This window comes from Gymnogyps californianus, chromosome Z (assembly GCF_018139145.2).
Source record: "Gymnogyps californianus isolate 813 chromosome Z, ASM1813914v2, whole genome shotgun sequence".
Lineage (NCBI taxonomy): Eukaryota > Metazoa > Chordata > Aves > Accipitriformes > Cathartidae > Gymnogyps > Gymnogyps californianus.
In genome coordinates, this window is record NC_059500.1 from 31,793,867 (window position 1) to 31,813,767 (window position 19,901).

The 19,901-nt window shown below is 38.4% G+C and overlaps 1 protein-coding gene across 4 annotated transcripts in view; it reads left to right on the top strand.

Annotated features, from left to right (window-relative positions):
• SLC44A1 (solute carrier family 44 member 1) overlaps nucleotides 1-19,901 on the top strand; it is a 73,239-nt gene that overhangs the window by 44,013 nt on the left and 9,325 nt on the right. For all 4 annotated transcript variants that reach the window (XM_050912663.1, XM_050912662.1, XM_050912660.1 and 1 more), the window contains exons 6-14: nucleotides 2,365-2,534; nucleotides 4,410-4,499; nucleotides 6,595-6,722; nucleotides 7,614-7,800; nucleotides 10,017-10,182; nucleotides 13,393-13,549; nucleotides 13,803-13,886; nucleotides 14,946-15,083; nucleotides 17,395-17,631. In XM_050912663.1, the coding sequence (XP_050768620.1) occupies nucleotides 2,365-2,534; nucleotides 4,410-4,499; nucleotides 6,595-6,722; nucleotides 7,614-7,800; nucleotides 10,017-10,182; nucleotides 13,393-13,549; nucleotides 13,803-13,886; nucleotides 14,946-15,083; nucleotides 17,395-17,631 (1,357 nt within the window). The remainder of the gene's footprint in view (nucleotides 1-2,364; nucleotides 2,535-4,409; nucleotides 4,500-6,594; nucleotides 6,723-7,613; nucleotides 7,801-10,016; nucleotides 10,183-13,392; nucleotides 13,550-13,802; nucleotides 13,887-14,945; nucleotides 15,084-17,394; nucleotides 17,632-19,901) is intronic.

The following is a 19,901-nucleotide window of genomic DNA, read 5'->3' on the forward strand; positions in this document are numbered from 1 at the left end:
TGCCCAGGTGTTGTAGTCAGAGGAGAAAGCTCTCCTCTGAAATCTAGTACTTGAACAATCAGATGGGTCTCGTAACTTCATTTGAATATTGCTTTAAAAATACAATTTTTAACACCATCATCTGCTGGCTTGAACTTCACTCACTCTTCTTCATGATTAAGCATCATGTTGTTATTCTCAGAAACTTGTAATTCCATTTCAGTGTATAATATACCAAGTTATAATCAAGAGGCCATATAGAATAGCACAGGTCATGGAGAATAGATCTATTACTGTATTTTTTATTAAACAAGACACCTTACCTCGCCTACTCATTCAGTCAGAACCACTGAAACAGCAGCAGAGCTCAAAAGGTGGACTCTCAGGAGTCCCATTTACTCCAGAAGGCTTGTAGGAACCACTTACCTCATTTTTTTTATTAATTACAACAAAGTTAGAAATCAATTATTGCGCATGAAAATAGGTAACTTAAAATGTGTAATGAAATTGCTATAGCTTAAGGGACGTTAGATGAATAACATAAACTCTGGTACACAAAAAGCATGTTTTCCTCTGTTGGGATGTATTTTGGAACAGTATTTTAATCCCATTAGTTCCCCTTTTCAAAATGGGTATTTTTCGTATTTGGATGCAGGAATGACAGTCCTTTGCCTATTCCCAGCTCAAAATTTGAGCTTTGTTACTGATATTGACAACTTCTAAATGCTCTAGGCTTTCTGCAAAGTTGAAGCAGTTAACAATTAAATAAACGTCTCAAATTTCAGTCTTTTCCAGTATTACTGCATATAATGAACTGCAGTATGCTCCATATTCCAAAACAGGCTATGTTGTAAGAGGCTGAGAGGATACATGGGCCGCCTTTTAAATAGGGCAGCCATCGTTATGGGTTTAATTTGGTTTTTAACAACTGTGACTAATTCACAATTACTTTGCTGTGCTTAACTGCTGTCTTCATCACTACCCAAAAGTAGACCATCAATATGAGCATCTTCAAATGCATTTATCTACTCAGCACAGTAAGTTTAAAACCATATAATTTACAATCGTCAGTCACTTCAAACAAAAACCTAGGATCTACTAATTACCTATGTATGGCCGGTGATCCTAATTTGTCCTGAATTCTGTACAGAATAATTACACACTAATGGTTTTCAGTATGTTGTCTTTTTTTCCCCAAAAACAATGCATAGAAAGGATGTGCCTAAGGCAGCTGGTTTACTCACTATGTGTTTAAAACGATGGTTAGAATTTTGGAAAGGCATGGGCTTAACAAATAGTTATTGAGTACAGAAAATTGCTGGTTTATAGGTCATTGCTGAAATGGGGAAACTGCAAAAGATTACGTGCATTGCTGCTACAGTCCACCAAAATCTTCTAAGTAAGGAAGATTGGGCAGGGTGAAACAAATACAGAGGTTAGAAGAAAAGACTGACTTAATATGAAAGGCATTTCTTTCGTTGGATCCAATTACAGGAAGGAACATGTGTCTGAAGTGTAATTGGGAAGATTGATCAAAAGATGTAATAGGCCACTTTGAGATCTGACATAGTTTATAAGCAAGAAAGGCAGCTACTTAATGGGAGACATTTGGAAAACAAAATTACCCACTTTTAAAGTGAAGTTTTTGTTCTCTTGTATTTTCTTCTGATGGACTTGCTAACAGGTTCTGCTGAACATTCTGCAAAGTTTAATGCATAGCGTCAATATTTTTGGGGAGGATGCTTCCAAAACGGTTCAGGAATAATGAAACAATAGAGGCATCTTTTGCATGTTTTGCAAAGAATGTAGTGCATAATTTTAACGAAATTAATGAAAGTAAGCACTGTAATTGTAATCTTCAATACAAGAGCACGTTTAGTATGGGGAAAGACTAAGAATAAATACATTGGTTTTGCTTGGCAGTAGTTGTAAGTGCTGATGTCTTTTAGCATAAAATATATGCTTGCAAGAAGAGTATTGTCATTCTGGGATTTCTTTTGCTGCAAATATGGGCCAGTATTCCATTCTAACATGAGTGAAAGGCATTGTTTCAGCTGCTAGTTCACCACCTGACACTTGAGAGACGTTTAAGCGGAAATAGGAACTTGTGTTTTTCTGAGCCTTGCCATTTAAGGGTGGGAGGGTAATAATTTCCTATTGGGCTGTGTACTCCAGCCTCACAGGGTTATTTGTAAGAACTGCATCACTTCCCATTATGATCATCCTCATTCCAGCAGCACTTGTGCATTCAACACATGGTTTCTGGTTATGATGTTATGAGGGTGGAATGGTTGCATCTATTCACCTTTCATTTGTGTGTTGATGTGGCATTTATATTAAGTAGGAGTAATTTTTTTTCTGATTTTTTTTTTCTTGTGTCACCAGTGCACCTATTCCATTCTTCCATCGCTGTGCTCCTGTGAACATTTCCTGCTATGCCAAGTTTGCAGAGGCCCTGATCACCTTTGTCAGTGACAGTAGTGTCTTACACAGGCTGATTAGTGGAGTTATGACCAGCAAAGAGATTATAATGGGACTTTGCTTGTTATCACTAGGTAATTGTTTTTCTCATTACTAGCTATTTCTTAGTACTGCATTAGGAGATTGTTAACACCCTCTAACCACAATATGAGCAAAAACCATGTATGATAGCAATGAGCCCTTAGAAAATGGTTCAGAATGCTTTTTTAAAATTTTATTTGACAGCTGGGTAACATATTCAGAAGCAATATACATATGCATTCCTGTTTTTTCTCCTCTTCTACTGATTATGAGATAGAGGATGTGTGGCTGTTGATTAGCCAACATTAGTTTTGCTGTAGTTAACAGAGCATCCCTATTCTCCTACTTTTTGTTATAATATTCCCCTTTCCCATTTCTAATATTAATCTTCTGCCAACCCAAGTCCAAATAAACCCTTTCGAAATAAAAAGGACAGGGTGAGAAATGCACGATAGCACACTTCTAGAATGCAGGGGTTTTAGTTTGTTTCATTGAACATACTTGTGCAGGGATATGAGAACTTTCAGGGGGAAAACAAGAAACTTAGGTGCCCATTTGTTGTATCATATGTTACCTCCTTCTTCCCCTTCCCCCAAAATTAAAACCTTCAGGCCTTTGAAAATCTCAGCCTTGTCTGAAGAGCTGGAAATTCCCAGCAGTATAGAGGTGCTGAATCGTTTCTACAGTTAGGAGATGCCTCTGGCCCATGCAGTGACACATTGCACTAGACTGAAGTGCTGTTTTAACAAAGTCTTGTGAATTAAGGTAGAATGCTACTCACCCACATAAATTCCTTTACTAATGAGTCTATTTTACTCCTACCAAGTATAAAATCTGAAATCCTAAAATGGGAGGCTCCAGATACTAGCCATGTATATGAGCAGTGTGTGGTTTGAAAAGAAACACTGTGAAGCTGTACCAGATTAAGAAGTCCTTTGTTTTCAGTCTGCCTTTGTGGGTAAAAAAAAAAAAAGGATGTTAGATACATTTTAAAAAAACCCCCAAAACCCACAAAAGACCATTTAGTATCTTTTCAACTATAACTGGAAAGCTGTTTATTCTTCTATCTTGACAGCTGCAGTATTTGATAATAACAGTAGAAAGACTGTTCCGAATCTGAAAGCTAGTGGCTGATTAGCAGTGCTACTGTTCGGTTAGAGTCACAAATTAGTACAGAGTTTTACATACAGTTAATTTTAAAAATATTTTTCATACCTTCATAGTTAAACAGAATTTATTTATTTTTAAACAACGGGTAAGATTGTGTGATTCAGAAAGCCAGGTTCCAGTGGCTTTTATGTAACTGCTGTACACAAATATGTATATCCGAAAATACGCACATGCACTTACACACACCACTCACTAAATCTTAGTTGCCTGAGATTGTAGAGGGCTTTTTAACATGCAGTTCGTGAATGGCAGTGGAACTATATGAACAAAGCTTGTTAAAGAACTCATTTTGAATGTTGAAAATAAAGTCATAATTCTTTTACTTTTTACTGGCATGACATTTTGAAATACACAGGTGTCACTTTACACTTGCTTGACAAGTGTATTTGAGTGCAAATTCTGCTCTGGTCCTCAGGAGGTGTGCTCATATTACCAGACTCACAGTACTATCATGTCTTGCTGTCTGTTTTGTCATTGTCTAAATACATCTCTGTCTGTATGTACACATTACGTCCTGTATTTAATGTACCATGTAAATGTATTTATGCTCTCTTTGTTTTAATCAACAGTATCAAAGCAGAAGTTGTAGAGGTGCCTAATTCCCTTAACTGTCTGTGCAGTGAGTTTGTAAGCCTCAGAAAAGAAGTCTGTCTAAAAATTCTGTTGGAAGGCAGTTATCTTAGTGCAGTGGGAGAATGAGGAAGGCTATTTCTACTTGAAATAATTGCTCTGCTTATTTTATTTGTCTTCTTTTGCAGTGTTGTCCATGATTTTGATGGTTATAATCAGGTACATTTCAAGAGTACTTGTCTGGATTTTAACAATTCTTGTCATTCTGGGATCACTCGGTAAGTCTTGTTTGTCTCCCAGCTTCTGAGTGCCCAGTTCTAATCTTTGTGCTCCATGTCCTCAGGCCAGCTACATCCTGCACAGATCTTGGACCATGCATTTCCCTTCAGCTTTTCTTTGAATCTCTTGCAAGACATATGTCAAAAATGCCACCTTTGTAATTGCAGTCCTATCCCAGAGAGTATGTTGCTCCTTAGAGATTTGCTGCACACCCCGCTTGGCTGGGAAGCTTCCTCTCAGCCGAGCTTGCATAGGCAATATGGGATATTCCTCACAGCACTTGCAGCAGAGCCCTAAACATTGCCTACTTCTCAACCTGCCTTCCAAACATGGCAGCAAGGCAGCTAGTCTGGGTGTGTCTGATGGCATACCCACCCACTGGGCATACTCAAGCATGCAGGAATCAAAGGGCAACTACTGTTTATGCAGCCTCAGGGGACTTTAGGATGTAGATGTATCCATACAACCCTGAGATGTTCATCAGCCCCTTCAGTCCTCTGAGTAGCTCTGTAGGTGTATCTAAGACCTGTTCTTGAGGAGAGGAGGCAAAGGTGCTTTTCTAGCATTTCTAATTAAATCCTTGTATTTCCATATGACTCAGAAAGTCCTGCATGACCTAGATCATGTATGAAATGCAACCAGTCATGCCGTCTTGGGAATGGCCAAAGATTGTCTCATCCTAAATGATGTAGCTTGCTTGAAAATAGCCTTACTTCATCACATTAACTTTTACATTTGTAAAACTAAAGTCTTCTATTGTTGATACTCAGTAGCTAAGCCAAAATGTATGGGCAGATGACTGTAGGGAAGGAGCAAAAATAGAATAATCAAATTAGGAAGCACTAGCAATTTAATTCTTGCAAGTCATGACTGCAAGGGATGGAAAAAAAATCAGCAGACCATCTATGTTTTTTCAGGATCACTTGGTTTTTCTGCTTACTGATCACAGGATCTGTGACCAAAGAAAAGGAGAAAAATACTTTTTGTTTTGTTTATATTCTCTTTAGAAGCTGAGCAACTATGTTGAGTGAAAGAATTGAATGACTTATCTTATTGCCATCTGTTATTATATTCTAAAAAGTTGCATCCATTACACAGACTGAATAAGAACATGTCATTTGTGAGACATACTGCTTATTCTGTATTCACTGTTTGTTTAGGAGATGCCAAAAGAGCATCCTCCATTTTAGACCTGAATGGAGTACCTTCAGCAAAGACTTGTGATCTTTAGATAAGCTTATGCAGCTGATTCAGAAATAACAACAGAACAGAGAAGGATACTCAGAAGAAAAGTGTATCAGAGGGGAGGGGTTATCTCCCTGAGGGGCTGGAGTCCTGTATTTAAGAAAAGTTCTACCTTGGAAAGGTAGCTAGGATAGGAGAATGATATTCTGGCTATAAGGCTAGGATTTCGTAACAGGGGTTAGAAGAAAGTACCTCACTTTATATTGGCCTCCTGTGCCTTTGACTGATGTTTTTTCCAGTGCCCTAAGACATTGTCTGATACAGGTGTAGCTACGTGTCATTAACTTGAGGTGCTGTTTTCAGCATCAGGGCTGTTCCTTCTCTTCTCCATTAGTCTTCCCAGGAGTTGTAGACTCTTCCTTTTGTTCCTCGTTATTTTGCATCCTAATCCAAAGCTCCCTTTCTGTTCCTCCTCCTAAATTCTTACTCCCCAGCTTATTATACACATATATACATACATCTTACCATATAACTCTTTATTCTTCTTTTTGTTCCTCTATTGCCTGTCTAATGAGAGCTGTGATCTTCATTGTTGGGGCTGCCCATGAACTAGTCCTTTCATGCACTTCACCCTAAAACACAAAGAGCTGCAAGTCTCTTAAGTGGTCATAGTGGGGTGAGACAGTGAAAAGAGTATATCCACTTGAGAAGAGGGCAACAGAGGAGAACTAAGCACTTCTCCCTCCTCAGAAGTTCCTGTGGGTTAAGCATCAGTGCCCTTGAGTATTCTGTACCAGACTAGACTTAAAAAGAAGAAACTGTTTAGTTTCTTTGGTACTAGGTAGTATGACTGTGTCACGTAGAAGGAGCATCTTTCATTTATCCTTTTTTTTTCTCTCTAAAACATAGGTGGTACAGGAGTCCTGTGGTGGCTCTATGCTAAGCAACGAATATCTGCCAGTGCTGTTGAGACTCAAATAGCCAAAGACAATCTTCAGGCTCTCCTGATCTATGCCATTTCAGCTACAGTCTTCATGGTATGCTTTGCTAATGACTATTTTCTTGTTCTGTCTTCCTGGTGGTCTCTATTTTTTTATTCACGTGAAAGGTTTCTATTGCACACATTTTTGAAGTTTATTCCTACTGCAAGCTCTGCTGCAGTGATTTTTTTTTTTTTTTTTTCTTTTTCTTCTAGGTATTGTTCTCTAATATCTGATTTTGAGTCAGGAGAGAGTTCCTAACCCTGCAGCTACTCTCCTCTACTGTAAAATGTCCACAGGGACTTCCAAGAATAGATACAATATTGGACTCCCAATCCAATTTCACTTACAAGATTTTTCTTAGGTTCCCAGTTCAGAGGTACTTAGTCATTTGAGTTTATTTGAAAGTCCTTAAACCATTCCTACTTCTGAAATCGGTTGTTCCCAAACTTCTTCCATTTACAGAAGTATCATTGTGAACTGAAATACTAACACTGATGACTGAACCAATTTATCTTCTTTAGGCCTTGCTGTTCATTTTGGAGTCACTGACTTTACTACTAAAAATTGACAATGTTTGACTAACTTGTATGACAAGACCACCACACCATGCTCAAATATAAATGTTAAATTGTATTCTTTGTTAAATCTTGCTGATTTCACTGGTTTGTACAACATAATTGAGCATAGAATCTTGTATAATCTCATCAACCTGAGGCTGATGATGATTCCAAATACATAATTATGAGATTGGAATTCCCCAAAAGTATAATTTGGAAAATAATTTATCACCAGAAGAAGCTGATAGAGGTTTTACATTTTGACCTTGTGATTTTACAGATAGAGCATGTTTTAAATTTGCTGTGTTTGAATATCCTAGCTGTGCAAAATGATAGCTTGCTTATTTTTCAGTTCTCTAAACTGTGATTTGGAAACTTCTCCCTCTAGGTTGTCTTGTTCTTGATAATGTTAATTATGCGCAAACGAGTAGCTCTCACCATTGCCTTGTTCCACGTGGCCGGCAAGGTCTTCATTCACCTGCCGCTGCTAGTCTTCCAGCCATTTTGGACATTCTTTGTGCTTATGCTCTTCTGGACATACTGGATCACAGTCCTGCTTTTCCTTGGTACTACAGGTAAGCAGCTACCAGGCTTATTTTAAACAAATTCCACTTCATTTTTGTATGGTTTCAGGCAGCATTGGTTAAAAAGCATGTGGGAACCTCTAGAAAAAAAACCCACATACTGTGCTTCTGTTCTTGTCTGCTTCAGTGACTTCAAAAGACTTTTTTCAAGAAAGTTGTGCTTTTGAGTCTGCATTCCCAGTATGTTACTTTGTGCCTTAGGCCGACTTTTTGATTTGATGCAAGTTGGCATGTTGCAAACCACAAGACTCCATTAATAAGACTGCTATAACAATTTTTCAAATAATTCCCTCTAATTTTACACAAACAGCTTGAAAACAGCCTAATCTTGCAGCTAATCTCATAAGGTGTTGTATTGTAGCCAGTACTCACACAGATGAAGACATAGTAATGAAAGGGCTGTTGCACACAATTACTGTCTCCCAAAATGTAAGTATGCTGGAAGTAGTTTTCAGTTGTTCATAACTTAGGTGTCCACTATTATTCCAGCATTTTCCGGGATTATTAGGGAGATTTTTCTGCTGTTTGTACGCTGTATTCTAAGAGCAGCCAATCCACTCTCAATTTCTGCCTCCTGTGAACAGCATAGAAGATGAGACCTTTGTTTGTGTTCAGGGTCTGACAAGAGCTGCTAGAATTAGCTCGATCCTATAGGTCCAAATCTTAGTTACTTCAGCAGAGAAACCTAGCAACTGCTTTTTAAAATGGGAGATGTCTCTGTTATTTTGCAGGAAGTTGTAGGCCATAAAGACCATCATTCGTTATTAAAACCTTAGAATTTTGAAATTTATTGTTTACTGCCAATCCAAAAGTAGCAGTGTTTCAGGTCACAGAGCTATTTCAGGATAATACAAGATAAGTATTTTTTATTTCATAGCCTGAATTCTTAGCGAAGGATGGAGGTAATGGCATTCACGTGTTCTTGTTCTCATTACTGTTGAATTTTTTAGTTTTCATTACATGCTGTGCTATGTGCAGAAAATGTTCGCCTCTGAAAGTGAGTTAAGTGTCAGTCCCGTGCTTCACTCTGTGAGTTAAAGATCACTGCACAGGGACTAAATTTGTAGCAGAATTTAGCCTGATACTGTATTTTACTGACAGAACTCTTCATCTGGCTGTGATTCTGCAAAGATTAATTTATGCTTTTAGCTTTATATGCACTCAACATCTTCACTGATACCAGTTAAACAAAATCTTTGTGCAAATAGGGCCAGATCTTTTCAATCCAAACCAGGAGAACTGAAAAAGTGTACATTAGCTGTGCATGAGAAGAAGCCTACGCTTACGAAGAGCTTGTTCACTAAAACCAAAATTATTTCAATAGTTCAATATATTCATAAGAAAATACTGATTTTTTTATAAAAGCGTAAAAGCATAGCTAAGAAGGTGGAGAACGTGCTATCAATGCTAAGTCAAAACAATGGTTTTTGAGGTAAGCATTTTATGCACGTGATGTTACTTTCAGTATTTTTCTGAATCTCATCAGCTGTTCACATAACTGTTATATAAGATGAAACATCTCAGTGTGGGTTAACACATTGAAATAGAGCTTATCCTAGGAGGGTTCTGACATGTGCTGTCAGTCTCAATACATGATAGCGCTATTCAGATTAGACAGAGAGTCGGTGGGTTTCTGAATGTATGAAATCATATGTTTAGAATCTCTAAAGCTGCTCCTTATGTCTGTAAATACCTTGAAAGCTACAAATATTGTTGAAAGACATGCACAAAGACTTACCATAAGGAAAACAAAAGTGATTGTTAATGTTGACATCTAGATGTAAGGAGCTATGAAGTCTAATATTGATTCTCACTGTATGAATAATATCAACAGAGCAGCAGAGTGAAATTAAGAATGACTGAAGCAGGCTTCTATTATGTTTAATTATAAGAATTTCTGCTACTTGATGGTGGTTAGTTTTGGAAATTTTCACAATGTGGCTAAAAATTAAAAGAAGTGTTGCAGGATTTTGAGTATGCTCAGAATATTTTTTTTTTTGTAGTGCTTTTTTCAAATGCCATTATACTGATTGTCGCAAAAGCTGTATCTTTCTTACGAATAATCTTCCTAAACATGACATTTAGAACTATTAGTAGAAGCTAGAAGGGTTCTGCTGTAGATGGTTATGAACTGCTAATACCATATGCTTCCTTCTTTCTGGGCTGATGTAAGCACCATTTCCTTTTTTACCCTCATTTATTTCTAGGTAATCCTGTCGCAAATGAAGAAGGACTTGTTGAATTTCGGATGGTAGGGCCTTTGAAATACATGTGGTGGTACCATGTGGTGGGACTCATCTGGATCAGCGAGTTTATCCTAGCCTGTCAGCAGATGACAGTAGCAGGGGCTGTTGTAACATACTATTTTACAAGGTAAGGACAACGTAGACAGCTCTACTGTGAGTAGCTTAGAAAGGGAATTAGCAGAAATAATGAGGGACAGAGCTTTTGGGGAGAATGCTTGCTTCTGTCCTGAAAGCTGGAGAGCAGTTGATCTGTATTGACTCTTTTTAAATCATGTCAAGTCCTAAAATAATCTGTTTTGCTGGTTATAAATGGTATTCTTGATATTTAGGACTTGAAGTCTTGTTTGCCTTGTAACCTGTGCACATTGTACGGACATGGATGGTTGTTTACAAAGCAGGATGCACCTGGAAGGTCATCTGTGATGCTAATAATTAATGCTGATAACCTCGGTAGAGAGTAAAGAAATATTGAAAGCAATTGATTATTATTTTAATAGCAAAACAGTGCCCTTTAAATTATTTACAGTGCTTCATTAATCTTTCTTACACAAGATTACTTAAGGTCTTACTAGATTCATCATTTACATATAGATTCTGACAAGAGCATGTACAAATAAAAAGTGATACAAATATATGTGCATTAAAACTCCATATTTCATTGCTATATTTGTGTACTAAATTGTGTATCATGGCATACTTTACGCTGGCTATTCTACATGTATCTGCTAGCTGTTCAAGAAGGCAATACTAATTATTAAGCAATGGTTTCACCAACCTTCAGGCACAAGAATTTTGCTTCACAGAGGTAACAAACTGATTTCAGAATCGCAAACTTAGCTTTGGGGTTTTAGTCTCTAGTATTTGAAAACTTTTTGAAATTAAGATTGCTTAAAATTTACCTTAAATAAGAGAAAATTAAAGTTCTTATTTTAGCCATTTAGGACCCCGTTTTTTCAGGAAAAAAGTGGTATCAGATGCTTTGTTAGTATTTCATGAGAATAAATGGTACTTCAGTGATCTGAAGTATTACATTTTGGTATGTAGAGCAGAACTATGGCAATATTTCTGTTAAGGAAAAGAAGCAAGTATACTAATAGCTGTTTTGTAAAAGTATAGTTTAATGAAGCTTCGCCACATGTCATCCTAGACCTAGTAGTTCATGATACATTTGTTCAAACAATGTATCATGAAAATATCACCAAAAAACCCACCACATCATTGTTCAGGAACTAGATAAGTAATTTTATTTCAGATATTCTCAAAGTCTTTTCCAAACAATGTAAATACAACTCCTCTGGATAAAGAGCAGCATGAGTAGAGGATGTTGACAAGATATTTAGCAATGGTGGTTTACTTAAGGAAGGAAAACCAAGATGTTGGAGTGATGCTATCCCCAAGAAAAAAAGCATTAGTATCCTAAATACACATGTAGTTCAGCTAGTGTTTTTTGGTATGTCTTATTAGGCTTTCATGTGAAGAATATTGCATATAAAAATTTCTAGTGATATCCAGCAACCACACTCTATTCTTGCCATGTGCTTTTAAGAGTCTGGTTTTTTAAAAAATGGGTTTTTAAATAATGCATGCAGATATTTTTCAAGTGCATGATTCAGATCACAAATGTTTAATTGGTTTGTCTTTTTAATTGAGACTGTTATCTGAATTACATTTGACTCCTTATCTGCCCTAGTCTTTAAAACAATATCAAAGGCAAGGAATTAATTTACTGTGCTGACAGAAATTCTGTTATTTTATTAATGATTAAGTCCTCCAGTATACCAATGAAATACATCTATGAAGTTATTACAAGATGTTACAGGGATGTAATCTTGTGAATAATTAAACTAGATTGAGTAAAGAACTAGGAAAATACAGAGGAGAGAGGATAACTTCACACTGAAATAGATCACTTAGCAATGTGTATGCTTCATCTGTAAGTTTATGTATTTTCTGTCACCTGAGGGTGAATGATTTTTCTTTTAACTGTACCCTATCATTCCGTAACAGGAAATTTATTTTAAGTTAGTAAATACCCATTTCTCCCTACTGTTACCCTTTTTTGCATTTTAAGGTACAATTCTAATCGGGGAAAGTCACTCAGTAAGAAAGGCAAGGGCATTAATTTGGACTTCCTCATTATTTTGCGTATTAGCAGCTTTCCACAGCAAATGAGATGAAGTTATGCATGGAGAAATGTTTTATATATGTTCACTGTTCATTCACCTTAGCCAGATGGATTCCTTTCAACTCAGACAATAACAGACCTCAAGGTGTTCTGCATTACAGACTCTGCCCTCATTTATATTTACCTCGAAAGGAGGAAGTGGTTGGGTTGCCTGGGTGTAAGGCTCAGACCATTTATGTGATTGTACCCAAAGGGGAAGAGAATTTGGCTTCCCCCACCTGAGCTTTAAAAGTTAATTGGAAGAAAGTGCTGGGTAAACCTATTTTAATTATTAGCATCTCAGGATTAAGTTATGCAGATGTTAGTTTCATGGAATAAAGACTCTACTTTTTTTTTTTTTTTTTTTTTTTGAATGAAACTCACATGAATGTAACTTTCTCCCAAGCTGGGGAGATATTTTATGTTTGGAATGTTAGCATTTGTTCAATATGCTTATTATTATGTTCATATTTCTAATAAAGAAGAGCCATTCTTTACATGTTGAATAGAGCTGTTCTTTGAGAGAGAAATAGAAGTGGCTTCCTTGGGAGGAAATGTAAATAAAAACTTTAAGAGGGAATTGCTTCAAAACTGTGAAAGTGAGTATTCATCTGATAGATTAAAAATATTCTAGCCACGTTGCAATAAAATAGCTTGTTTTAAGGCTTAATGCTTGGTTCCTTGAGGATATAATAGCTAAATCAGAAATGCAAAACATCTGAGAAAAGAATTTACCTAATAAATAAAAATAGTAATATCCTCTCCAAAGTCTTCACAAAGACCTCCAACAGAAAAGGAGAGAAGGGGAAGGCAAGTTTATCAGTAGTCCAGCTGAAAAAATATTAGCATTGTTTCTCACTTTTTTGGAAGGTTTTGAATTGCACACCATCAAATGTAGTTTTATAGAAAGTACTAGTTGGCTATAGCGGTAATGCAGCCAACTACTAGTAAGACTACCCTTAAGACACACTGATTCCTTATCCTATTCCTATTACTGCATTAGAGCCAAAACTGTGATTTGCACAGACTGTCAGTGTGGAGAGAACAATATACCCTGAAAGCTAGTATAAGGATAATATATTCCTTTTGCACGTTATTTTATTGAGAATTTGTAGCACTTCTAGATGATACTACATACATACTGATCATTCTACTTTATTCTTTTTTCAACAGGGAGAAAAGGAATCTGCCATTTACTCCTATTCTGGCATCTGTTAATCGCCTTGTTTGTTACCACCTAGGAACAGTAGCAAAGGGGTCTTTCATTATCACACTAGTGAAGATACCACGAATGATTCTTATGTATATTCATACACAACTCAAAGGAAAAGTAAGAGAAATAGATTCCATTTTCTTACTGAAACTCAAGGCCTGACGTGTTTACAGCTAATTTAATCTAATCTGTGTGGGAGGCTGGAAGTCTTGTTTTAGAATATTTGGTCTTTAAAGGACTGTGGGACTGAGAGGGACTGCTTAAGTTACCAAGCTGAGTATCAGTTACTGAAACACAAAGGATATTGTTTTCTTAAGATCTGTTGTTTTTACTCTTTATCTTTGTTTTCCGACATTCTGTGCTTTCCTAGGAAAATGCTTGTGCTCGCTGTATGCTTAAAGCCTGCATCTGCTGCCTTTGGTGTCTAGAAAAGTGCCTGACCTACTTAAATCAGGTAAGATTTTCAATATGCAAGTTTTATGTAAGGGCTGATAATATATATATATTCCCAGAATGCAGTCTGAGGCTGAGACATAATTTATCGTACTTTGGAACTGAACTTGAATGACAGTACTTCAGTCTTGTCTCCATTACTGAAATTACACTGTAAATCCCTACATTAGTCTTTGTTTACAAGCAAAGGTGAAAAATAGCCAGTATTCATCTTTCTGAACACGGTATCTCAACTTTTATAACAATTTGTTTAGTGGTTGGAGATGTTCCCCCTTATGTCCACACTGTCAAACTACATCTGAGTTTCAAAATATGTTTGCTATGAAAAGAGAGTGAAGCTTTTCTAGGTGTAATATTTAAGGTTCACACAATTGAAAAACTGTACATAACATCAAATTGTCATCATCATAATCTACAACGTGGAAAAAGAGTTGTAAGTTGCGACACACTGGCTGGTCAGACCCCTTTGTAAAAGAGGTTTTACTGGCCTGTGGTTCCACCTCTGTTAAGTATATCTATAAATAATCTCTAATATCTTTTTCACTGTTGTTCATTTTTTTGCTTGTGGAAATAGAGAAAATAAAATCAGAAGAAAACATTTTAAAAACCCCAGTGTAATCCTTGAAAATTGTCCTGGCTAACCTTGAATGCAGTCTAGTGAAGTATCTAGAAATTATCTTGGTGAACTTGTATGACTCTCAAACTCTCTTAGATTTCCAGAATATTTTTTCAAACTGCTTAATTGCTGTAGTTATGCCACTGCTCACCTCCTCCTGCAGAGAAATTGCAAATTCAGTTTAATTAGTTTTTTTGGAATAAACTTGTTAATGCATAAATGATGAGCAAGGGAGGAGAAGAATAGTAATTCTCTACCTCGTGTAGTCTTCTGTCAGCTGGTACGTACTGCTTGATTCAACAACTCTCAAGGGAATCTTTGTTCATTAGCATCATATGACTTATGTGACTTATTCAGAGGCTGTATCTTCCCCCTCTTCTTCCCCCTCCTCCGTCTGAAATATCTGATCGTGCCATGAGTAAATCTTCAATCTCCTTTTCCCAGAACGCATACACAGCCACAGCTATCAACAGCACCAACTTCTGCACCTCAGCAAAGGATGCCTTTGTTATTCTAGTGGAAAATGCTTTGCGAGTGGCTGCCATAAACACAGTTGGGGATTTTATGCTGTTTCTAGGAAAGGTATGTCTACTGTATACAGTTGTTACGGACCTACATAGTAGCAAGCTTTCCTTAGCAATGGCTTGCACCTCAAATACAAAATGCCTTAAGATTCCTGTTTCTTAGTGTGCACTTTATCACATCTAACTGCATCATATTGGGAAAGAACTGTCCAGTATAGGGAGGATAAACAGATGATCCACTTAAGTGATTAGAAAGGAATAGCTGAAAATGATGACACCTTTTGCGTGAATTTATTTTTAGGGAGTCAAGAGAAAAGTGATTAGAAGTTCTAAGTTTTTGATTGGTTTTGTGGTTAAAACCTAGAAATGTAAGGAAAGGAAGCATTTCCTCTAAATTCTGTTTAGTAAGGGCTCTCCAGGTTTCTGTTGAAAAGTGACGTATTATTGATCACCATTTATGACAAAATTGGACTGGAAGGTAGTACAGAAGCCTACTGTGAGGAACTGCCAGCTTAAGCAACTAAGTTACCTGTACTCTGAGAAGTAAAAGGAGACTAGAATAATTGCTGTGGTCAGCCAGCTTTTTGGGCCTCCAACTGTTGGAGGTATACTTTATGGAAACTTAATCCAGTGGATTATTCCTATCCTTTGAAGGATTTTGTGCCATTATTTACTAAAACAATTAATACCTGTCGTGGTTTAACCCCAGCCGGCAGCTAAGCACCACGCAGCCGCTCGCTCACTGCCCCCCCACCCCTGGGATGGGGGAGAGAATCAGGAAAAAAAAACTCGTGAGTTGAGATAAAGACAGTTTAATAGGACAGAAAGGAATGAAAAACAATGATAATGATAATAATAATAATATGACAATAGCAATACTAAAAGAATTAAACTATACAAAGCAAGTGGTGCACAATGCAATTGCTCACCACTCGTTGACCGATGCCCAGTTAGTTCCCGAGCCGCGATCCGCCCCTCCCAGCCAACTCCCCCCTGTTTATATACTGGGCATGACGTTCCATGGTATGGAATACCCCTTTGGCTAGTTCAAGTCAGCTGCCCCGGCTTTGCTGCCTCCCAGCTTCTTGCACACCTGCTTACTGGCAGAGCACGGGAAACTGGAAAGTCCTTGGCTGAAGATAAGTGCTACTTAGCAACAACTAAAACATCGGAGTGTTATCAACATCATTCTCACTCTAAATCCAAAACACAGCACTGTAGCAGCTACTAAGAAGAAAATTAACTCTGTCCCAGCCGAAACCAGGACAATACCAATCCACTTAAATCACCTGTGCGTAAGCATTCGGACACTGGTTGCACTGAAATGTCTTCCTTATTACATTCCTCTACTTTTATTAAGTCAGAGTACAGTGGGCTGAACTTTTAATCCAGTAATTAAGTCAATAAGATGTGAGAAGAAATAAACACATGATGAAGATATAGGTGCTTGGGAGACCATGAAATTACATAACATGGTTTTATGGAGTCTGAAAGGTGTTAGGAAACATCTCCCTGAAAAGATGTCTTTAAAATTATTAGAGAAATGCACAGGTGACAAATGTTAAAATGAACAGTGCAGCATTTAAAATATAGTATCAGCTAAAACAGTGCTAGGCTGCCAGCCTGTCTCCTCTACCAGTCCAACCTAGTATTTTCATAATACAGTAAAGCTGACCTATTTTACAATTTCATGTTTAGCTGCAGTTCGTAATAATAGGTTCAGAAATGTTCAGAATGTTGAGTGGCCACAACAATTGTTTTAGTCCTTTTGTTATCCCGAAGACCAAACTGGTACCCACTGAAATATCTGTTAGGGCGTCACACATAGTGCAGTTCTGTGGACACTGTTACATGAAGAGCCTCACATGAATTCTGATATGGAGATGAGACAGATAAGACAAGCTTGGAAGTTGTTTCTACCAGCAAAATGAAAAACATGCCATCCTCCTAAGACCTACCTTCTTCCTCCCCCCAACCAAAAAAACAATTGCACGTTACTTGTTTGGTAGCATCAGGTTCTGGCGTTTTTATAACTGACAGGATAAAGTTCTTTTTTACAGGAATATTCTGTAACACTAGAACTATGACAGCAGGCTATAAATGTAATTTGCTCTGAAAAATACCTTTTGTGTTGAAGAATGTGTTTGAAACTATTCTGATTTTGCACATGCTGGACTAATGGATAAAATGTCATTTACACGTGGGGATGTGGGGAATCCAGGAGGTAAAGATGTCATTACCACTAGCATCTGTAACCTCTGGTTCTAGCCCTGGCAGAGCAAGAAGCACATAGGTTAAAAAAAACGAAACCAAACCAAAAATATCAAAAGGCTTCTGCCATTAGAGTTGTCTACTGTTTTCTTCTTCAGGTCCTGATTGTCTGCAGTACAGGTTTGGCCGGGATTATGTTGCTGAATTACCAACGAGATTACACTATCTGGGTGCTGCCACTCATCATTGTCTGCCTCTTTGCATTCCTGGTTGCTCACTGCTTCCTTTCCATTTATGAAATGGTTGTTGATGTCCTTTTCTTATGTTTTGCCATCGATACAAAATACAATGATGGGAGCCCTGGGAGGGAATTCTACATGGATAAAGTTCTCATGGTAAGTTTCCCCTTGCTCTCTAAGTCTAAGGATATGGTTCCATAAAATGGGTATTTTCACAGTGGAAGGAACTCAATAGCTGAGTTTCATACGGTAATTTTTTTTACCTGGGTTACCTTGCTGTCTTGTTCATGGCTTGATCAGCAAACAGTGTGATCTGGTGAGCACCAGATAAGTAATGATGCTTCCTTCCCTTGGCATCACTGGTATTGGCTTCTATTTGCTGGCTGTTAGATGAGCAGTCGTCTTGCAGAATCATACTCTCAGGTATCATTTCTTGTAAATGATACAGTGCAGAATGGACAGAAGCAAAACAGGGTGTAAAGGCCTGGGCTTTGTACTTTCCTAAGAAGGACTTCTCTTGGGATGTGGAAGAGAAAGAAATATCAGAGTATTCTACGCCACACACAGATAGTGACCACACTGGAGTTTTTCTTCTTTCAGATAGACAGCAACCAGAATTTGACTCTCAGTCTGTCATGCACAGAAACAACAGGTTTTATGTTCTGTCCTGGAGCCTAGGTGCTATGTCAAGGTGTCATGCTTTAGGCCCAGCTGGCAACAAAGCACCATGCAGCCGCTCGCTCACTCCTCCCCCCCACTGGGAGGGGGAGGAGAAAATACAACAAAAGGCTCGTGAGTGGAGACAAGGACAGGGAGCGATCACTCACCAATTGTGGTCACAGGCAAAACAGACTCAACTTGAGGAAAAAGAAATCAATTTAATTTGTTACCAATCAAATCAGACTAGGATGATGAGAAATAGAACCATATCTTAAAAACAGACCTTCCCCCCACCCCTCCCTTCTTCCCGGGCTTAACTTTACTCCTGATTCCTCTACCTCCTCCCCCACCAGCGGCACACGGGGACGGGAATGGGGGTTGTGGTCAGTTCATCACACGTTGTTTCTGCCGCTCCTTCGTCCTCGGGGGGAGGACTCCTCACACTCTTCCCCTGCTCCAGCGTGAGCTTCTCCAACACGAGTCCTTTCCATGGGCTGCAGCCCCCCACGAACTGCTCCAGCGTGGGCTTTCCCACGGAGTCACGGCCTTCTCCGGGCCCAGCCACCTGCTCCAGCGTGGGGTCCTCCACGGGCTGCAGAGGAATCTCTGCTCCACCGTTAACTCTCCCTGGGCTGCAGGGGCACAGCCTGCCATCTCAGCACGGGCTGCAGGGGAATCTCTGCTCCAGAGCACCTCCTCCCTCTCCTTCTTCACTGACCTTGGTGTCTGCATGGTTGTTTCTCTCACATCCCACTCCTCTCTCTGCTGCAGGTCTTTTTTCCAGCAGTCTTTTTTCCCCTTCTTAAATACGCTATCACAGAGGCACTACCACCATCGCTGATGGGCTTGGCCTTGGCCAGCGGTGGGTCCGACTTGGAGCCGGGGAAGCTTCTAGCAGCTTCTCACAGGAGCCACCCCTGTAGCCCCTCCCCCGCCACACAAACTCAACACACAAGGCCCTTTGCACAATTCAGTTCTTATTTGTTTGTTCCATGTTGTTCCCTGTTCACTCTAGGTAGAGACCAAGATGTAAAAATTCTGCTCCTCAAGCTCTTCAGTTTGTTGTTGCGTAGGTAGTTTTCTTGACAATGTTTTTAAGTGGCAACTGTAGAATATGTCCCTGTAAAATGTACCCCCATGCGTAGGCTAGAGGAGGACTCGCGTGACTTCTTAGCATGATTTTTTTTCTGATTACTTGTTGGAAAACAATGCCAAGAATTTAACGTTAAATTTTTGGTAAAACAGTACAGAATCTAGAGTATATAATAAATAAAACGGTAGCTGATGAGTTGCTTTTTAGCACAGAATAAGAGTAAAATGCAGCATGCTGTCTCAGAAGACAGCACTGATAAATCATAAAAACATTGTGGGTTTCTTTAGTCAGCAGTTGATACCACAAAACACCAGCAGCTAAAGTTTACTGAAATTGGCTACAGAATGTTTGCCTTTAACAGAAAAAAATTACATAAAATTGAATTAGCACCTTTGCTAATCTTTGTGAATAGGTGATTTTGATCCAGTGAAAAATTTAAGAATTTGAGTTGAAGGAAGTTAGGGAAATCAACAGGACCTTGCAAGTCATTATCTCCCAGTGCCTCTGTTTAATGGAGTTCTGACATTATACACACTTCACAGGACAGGATGTAGTAACTGGGATCTCGGGGGGGGGGGTGGGTGGGTGGGGTTTGGTGGTGGTTTTTTTTTTTTTTTTTTGGACAACCACCCTTCTACCTTTCTTCCCCATAAAGGAGAGCATTGTGTGGTAA